This window comes from Hibiscus syriacus, unplaced genomic scaffold (assembly GCF_006381635.1).
Source record: "Hibiscus syriacus cultivar Baekdansim isolate YM2019G1 unplaced genomic scaffold, ASM638163v2 tig00111648_pilon, whole genome shotgun sequence".
NCBI lineage: Eukaryota > Viridiplantae > Streptophyta > Magnoliopsida > Malvales > Malvaceae > Hibiscus > Hibiscus syriacus.
Window position 1 is genome coordinate 2640515 of NW_024063145.1, and position 6964 is coordinate 2647478.

Here is a 6964-nt window from a genome sequence, read left to right on the forward strand (position 1 = left end):
TGTTTTTTTTCTAATAAATATCATCTTATTTCTCACTGTTAATCAAAACATTTAATTTTCTTCATTCAACGGTACTAAAAAATATAAAACTCAAAAGATCCAATTACCAATTACATTCTGTGTAAAATTAAGGTTTGCCTTGTAAATATCAATTTTACAGGCTAGTTTTGTTTATTACTATATATATATATATATATCATCTTGATTTACCCAGAAGGACTTGCATATTTATAGTAATCAGGCAAACCATAGTTGAAATGAGTCGACGATCTTATCGGCTGAAATATTAAATAATTAAAATAAATATTAAATATTAAGTAATATTTAATTAATATAAGTTGGAAAATCAGCTTTTACCCTATGTTGATGAATAATACTCTATTCTTTATCGAAACAATATATTTTTAGCACTAACCAACAATCAATTGGTCCATGAAACACTAGATTTCTTAAGTAAGATTAGGAGTTCAAATTCTGACTTTTGCAAATGGAGCAAACTGGGTTGGGAGGGTCACCTTTGTCTCTACAGTACCTGATCCATATTAGTCGATTAATAAATCAGAAATCAATGGTTATACCAAAAAAAATAAATAAAAGGAAAATCCTAAAATGGATGTCATACATTGATATATACTCTTAGTTTCATAAGGTAAAATTTATAAATGGACATTAAACTATTTTAAAATGATCTTTTCAAACACGTAACTTTTAAAAAAATTTGTTACAAAACAGACACAATGTCATTATTTGTCATTAAAGATATGATATGGCATATCATATTAATAGAAAATATCTCATTTTATCCTTCAATTGTAACTAAAAATTCATTTTACTATTAATTTTAATTAAACTAATTTCTATTAATTTTGTTGAATTAAAATATATATATAAAAGTTAAATATTAATTTCTAGTTACATATTATAAATATTGAATTTATACTATATAAATTACTTGACACTTTATTTAAACTTAAAAGATTGTTTCAATTATTTTATGTTAGGTTTAGGTGTATTTTTGTTATTAATGTAATACTATAATTTTCTAGATGTATTATTTTTAAATTGTTTGAATCGCTTAATAAAAAAATAACTTAACTGTTTGATAATCAAAATTTTTAGATCTCGGAGATTATGATTTTTTAATTTTACAAATAAAACTAAAATTAAATAACTAATTATTTATAAAATAATTTGATAAAATACCACAGAATTATGTTTTTTTTTTAATTTTGAAAATAAATTATTTTTATATATTTTTTAGATCATTTCTTAAATTATTACTTAAAAATATTGAGAAAATATCAAAATGATATTTAACGACTTATACCTCTTTTTTAATAAAATTCAAAATTTAATGTCTATTTTGTAATTTTAAAAATCTAATGACAAATAAAACCATTTTAACGAAATTTAATGACCGTTTATGAATTTTATCTTATTTTATATTAGTAATGCACATCGGCGAATGTCATTAGTGCTATATATTAATGTATGACATCTACAGTAGACAATGGCGGATGTAGGTTTTGTCTAGGGTAGGCACATGCCTATCCTGAAATCTAAATTTCTTTATGTTAATAAGTTATTTTATTAAGATTATACACCCTGAAATTTTATTTTTGTTCATCTCATACGAAGATTTTATGTTATTAATATATATGTTTCCACCCAAAAATATTTATCGATCACTCACGACAGACTTATCCTTAATATAATATTAGTTGAATTAGCAACTCTTGATCATGAAAGGGCAAAATCGTGAGTTAAATTATCACCCGAGGGTCGATATAAGGATGCCGGGTTTGCCAGGCTGCTCTCATAATTTCCTATTTCTATTTTTCTCATCATAAATCTGAAGAGAAAATGAATCTGCACTGAGTGAGAGATTCTTGCGGTTACAGTGCGTTCAAAGTTTCAGGTGAGTCATACTCTCTCTTTCTCGTTCGTTTTTCTTCTCATTGATCTGGAGTAAAGGTTTCTGTTTGGCTACTAAGAAAATCATCAAAAGGAAAAGAAAACGTATCATTTTCCGAAGAGTTTTGAGAACGTAAGTTTTCATTTTAATTACGAGACTCAAACGGATCATTCATGCGTTCCCTAAATAATTAATTCTAATTTTTTCTTTTTAAGTGGTTGAGATCGTAAATTTGAGGCGAGTTTGAGGGCATAGATGGAACTGTTAATTTCTGCATTGCAAATTACTGCTTTAGGGAAACACATTAATACCAAATGCAGGCAATTTCTTAGACCAGGCTTCGCTGAAAACTCAAAATATTTAGTTCAACGTTCAACAACATTGAAAAAGTAGTATTTTGTTTTGAAATGACCCTAATGCCCCCAAACATTTTTTATGAAATGATACTATTTGATTTTCTTGTAAATTAATTACGAGTCTCAGTTAATTTTTTTTTTGCACGAATCAAGTAACATTAATAGTTAAGCAATTGTTATTATTCATTGAGGTCTCGAATTTGAACATCATGTATACAAGGGTGTATGAGTGTTCAATGTCAGATGATTGAAAGTCTTTAAACAGATACTTTCGACGTTAGTTTATCAAACATTAAGCTTTTGACGTTATTGGGTGTTTCTTATTCGGTTGAAGTCTTTGAGATACTATACTCTTCTTTGTTAGGTTGGATATACTCTTTTTCTCTAAATAAGTTTACGAAGGTTTTTAACGAGATATTCTATTTTTAACTTTGACTTTATAATTTTATAAAAAAAGTATCTATTTGCTGAGGGGAAAAGAAGTACTTTGAGAAGTTAGTTTAGTAACCAATTATTTGTAAGAACATAAAATAGTGTTGTTTTGTTAATATATTGTATATAGGTTGTTAAATAACTGATTTATTACTAATAGATTATTGATTTATAAATCAACGATTTAGCAGTAAAGTTCGTATTATCTAATTAGACTAGTCATTCTATTTTTACACTAGATTAAATTTCAACAAATTAAAGTTGAAGATTAACTTCTTAATTTTCATATTATAAGGATAAGATTCATATTTATAAATTTTACGGTATCGTTTATAAATAATATTTTTTAACCATTAGAATGATCTTACTTTAAAAAAACCATTAGAATGATTTTTAATAATATATATTTCCTTTTTTAGTTAATTAACATTACTATTATTCATTCATTTTTAGTGAATTTTATTAATATATCTGAAACGGATAACGGTGTCATCAATAATTTGATAAATTAGGAAAATATATGTAAATTATCCAAAGTGGTATAGTTGTTTTGAATTGCACCTGAATAAGATTGAATAAATAGCTTTTTTTATTAGTCTGTGTAATATTAGATAATATATGTTTAAAAATTAATTTTTTTATATACGTGCTGTTCGAATTCGAGATATAAAAGAATAACAACAATTCTTTAACTATTTAGATCGTTTTGTTCGTGCTGAATAAATAAACTTTTTTAATTTGTAGATTCATTTATTGTTTTATTATTGTAATGAATACATATAGTTCTCATGCATGGGAAAATGATTTTTTTATTAGTCTAGGTAATATATGTTTAAAAACTCTCAATCATTTGATATAGAACGTTAATATCCTATATACATGGTGCTACAACTCGAAACCTCAAAAATAACAATTTTTTAACCACTGAGACCGTTTATTGGTGCTGAATAAATAATTTTTTTAATTTGTAGATTCATTTATTGTTTTATTATTGTAATAAATACATACAGTTCCCATCAATGGGAACGGGAAGGAGGAAATCACGGTCACGCAGATCATGGTTGAATTTTTAAAATTTAATGGATTTTTCTTGTGTTTCATGCTTTGACCAAGTTATCTTATTGCCCATTTACCTTATTATTAGCCCTCACAATCTTGACGTGTTAAATTTTTATTATTAGTATCGCTATTAGTTAGGCTTTAATTTAATCATATCTACTGAATATACTATTAGAATTGGTGGAATTATACTGTTACTGTTAGATTAAAATTAGGTTGTAATATTTGTTTAAATATTTTTAATTATTTAAAATTAATTTATATTTTTATATACGTGGGGTTTGAATGTAAAACTTTAAAATAACAATAATTCTCTTTAAAAACTGAAGTAGTTTGGTGACATCGATATCTGAGACTGGTGCAATATGGCTACGAATTCAACAACTTCAGGGCACTGCCCTTCTCCAATGAAGGCAACATCAAACGGCGTGTTCCAGGGTGATAACCCTCTTGATTTTGCACTCCCTCTCGCCATCCTTCAGATATGCATGGTGGTTCTACTCACTCGTATCCTCGCTTTTCTTCTTAAACCTCTACGGCAGCCTCGTGTCATCGCCGAGATTGTTGTAAGTTTCTCTCTTCTTCATCTATGCTTCGTGCTTGTTCTTCATTTGTGATTTCAGATTTGGTTTTGCAGGGAGGAATATTGCTTGGTCCATCAGTTCTTGGCAGAAACGAAAAGTATCTTCATACAATCTTCCCTCCAAAGAGTCTAACGGTGCTGGACACCTTAGCCAATCTCGGTCTCCTTTTCTTTCTATTCCTCGTCGGCCTAGAGTTGGATCCGAAATCGATTCGCCGCACCGGAAAGAAAGCTCTTTGTATAGCACTTGCCGGGATTAGTCTTCCTTTTATACTAGGAATAGGAACATCGTTTGCCCTTCGTGCTACTATCTCAAAGGGTGTAGATGAAGCACCATTCCTTGTCTTCATGGGGGTTGCTCTTTCCATCACTGCCTTCCCTGTGTTAGCCCGTATTTTGGCTGAGCTAAAGCTTTTAACAACTGATATAGGCCGAATGGCTATGTCTGCTGCCGCCGTCAACGATGTGGCTGCATGGATTCTGCTAGCACTTGCCATTGCCTTATCAGGAACCGACAGTTCTCCACTTGTATCATTGTGGGTTTTCTTATGTGGCTCTGGTTTTGTCCTTGGATGTACACTCGTTTTCCCTCCTATATTCCGATGGATGGTTAACCGTTGCCCCGAGGGCGAACCAGTGAAAGAATTGTATGTATGTGCAACTTTGACGGCAGTTTTGGCAGCGGGTTTCATTACAGATCTTATCGGAATCCACGCCCTCTTCGGTGCATTCATGGTCGGGGTTCTCGTCCCTAAAGAAGGCCCATTTGCTAGTGCCATGGTGGAAAAAGTTGAAGACCTTGTTTCAGGCCTGTTTCTACCATTATACTTTGTGTCAAGTGGATTGAAAACAAATGTAGCCGCCATTCAAGGTGCTCAGTCCTGGGGCCTCCTCGTTCTAGTTATCGTCACCGCATGTTTCGGGAAGATCGCCGGCACCGTCTCCGTTTCCCTTCTATGCAAGCTGCCTTTCGGGGAGGCTTTAGCCCTAGGGTTCCTTATGAATACAAAAGGCTTGGTGGAGCTCATTGTTCTCAACATCGGTAAAGATAGAAAGGTACAATTTCATCTTCGACAATGATTAAACTTATGTTTTGTTTACTAATTACTGTTTTCCAATTGGTATTTTTACAGGTTTTGAACGACCAAACATTTGCAATCATGGTCTTGATGGCCATATTTACAACTTTTATAACTACTCCCCTTGTGATGGCAGTGTATAAGCCAGCTAAACGAAAGGGTAAAGAGCACAAGTACAAAACAATTGAGAGAAAAGACAGTAATTCTCAGCTTCGAATATTGGCTTGCTTCCATAGTTTGAGAGATATACCCACCATGCTTAATCTTATTGAGGCTTCACGTGGAACTGAGAAAAAGGAAGGAGTTTGTGTGTATGCTTTACACCTCATGGAGCTCTCCGAGAGGTCATCCGCCATTGTTATGGTCCATAAGGCAAGAAAGAATGGACTTCCCTTTTGGAACAAAGGGACAAACTCTGACTGTGATCAAATTGTGGTTGCTTTCAAGACTTTCCGGCAACTAAGCCGAGTGTCGGTCCGCCCGATGACGGCCATCTCGTCGTTGTTTAGCATGCATGAGGACATCTGCAATAGCGCTGAAAGAAAAAGGGCGGCCATGATAATCCTCCCCTTCCATAAACACCATAGGGTGGACAGAACGTTCGAGACGACTCAAACCGAATATCAGTTGGTCAATAAGCGAGTTCTTGAACAAGCGCCATGCTCGGTGGGGATCTTTGTCGATCGTGGTCTAGGTGGAACCACACATATATCGGCAAGCAACATTGATTCCGTCGTAACCGTCTTGTTCTTCGGCGGACATGACGATCACGAAGCACTTGCTTATGGAGCTCGTATGGCAGAGCACCCTGGCATCAGTCTAACCGTCGTTCGCTTCTTACCCGGCCCCGAAGTTTCCGGCAACATCGTCGCGGCCGATACAAACACAAGCGACGAAGGATTCCTGATGGAATTCAAGAACAAAATCTCAAACGACAGCTCAGTAAGTTATGAAGAAAGAGTGGTAAGAAACTCGACGGAAACCATTGAAGCAATCGGAGAATTCAGCCGCTGCAACCTTTTCGTAGTGGGGCAAATGCCGGAGTCTCAAACGACGGCCATACTGAATGCAAAGACAGAGTGCCCTGAGTTAGGACCAATAGGCAGTTTATTGATTTCACCTGAATTCTCAACATCAGCATCTGTTTTGGTGGTGCAACAGTATAAAACCACCAAGCAATCACCTCCTCCTTCAGTTTCTTCTACAAAAGTTGCAGAGATACCAGAAGGGTATGAGCAAAGTCCATGATCGTTTTGGTTTGCCTTTGTAAATATTGTTGGAACTACGCATCATGTTGATAATACATGACCACGAATGTTAAATAGAATAATAATTGTGGTTAGTTACGTGAAGATCAAACATCGTCCCTGATACGTTTTAAAAAAATCTTTTCGATGTATCCAATTAATTTCAACCGTTCTCCTTAAATAGGAGATGTCTTCGGTACGTACTCAAATTGTACCCATCTCGTACCTACATTGGAGATGTATCGATACTTGGTACGACACTAAGTTGTTGTACCCATGCTACATATGTTGCT

The 6964-nt window shown here is 33.3% G+C and overlaps 1 protein-coding gene across 2 annotated transcripts; it reads left to right on the top strand.

The window, feature by feature from the left end:
- The first annotated feature begins 1830 nt into the window (after window positions 1-1830).
- On the top strand, window positions 1831-6717 carry LOC120166831 (cation/H(+) antiporter 18-like). 2 transcript variants are annotated; one of them, XM_039176023.1, is made up of 4 exons: window positions 1831-1918; window positions 4095-4328; window positions 4400-5401; window positions 5479-6717. In XM_039176023.1, the coding sequence occupies exons 2-4, from the start codon at window positions 4128-4130 to the stop codon at window positions 6670-6672; spliced, it is 2397 nt and encodes a 798-aa protein (XP_039031954.1). In that variant the 5' UTR covers window positions 1831-1918; window positions 4095-4127; the 3' UTR covers window positions 6673-6717. The 2 variants fall into 2 exon arrangements, with proteins under 2 accessions (XP_039031954.1, XP_039031953.1); XM_039176022.1 differs by having other exon boundaries at window positions 1835-1918; window positions 4092-4328.
- Window positions 6718-6964: the final 247 nt, after the last annotated feature.

Bases quoted from the DNA above. Each gene is read 5' to 3' on its own strand.
- LOC120166831 (XM_039176023.1), top strand. From the start codon at position 4,128: ATGGCTACGAATTCAACAACTTCAGGGCACTGCCCTTCTCCAATGAAG. The intron at 4,329-4,399 runs GTAAGTTTCTCT...TTGGTTTTGCAG, and splicing joins GTGTCATCGCCGAGATTGTT to GGAGGAATATTGCTTGGTCC. The intron at 5,402-5,478 runs GTACAATTTCAT...GTATTTTTACAG, and splicing joins ACATCGGTAAAGATAGAAAG to GTTTTGAACGACCAAACATT.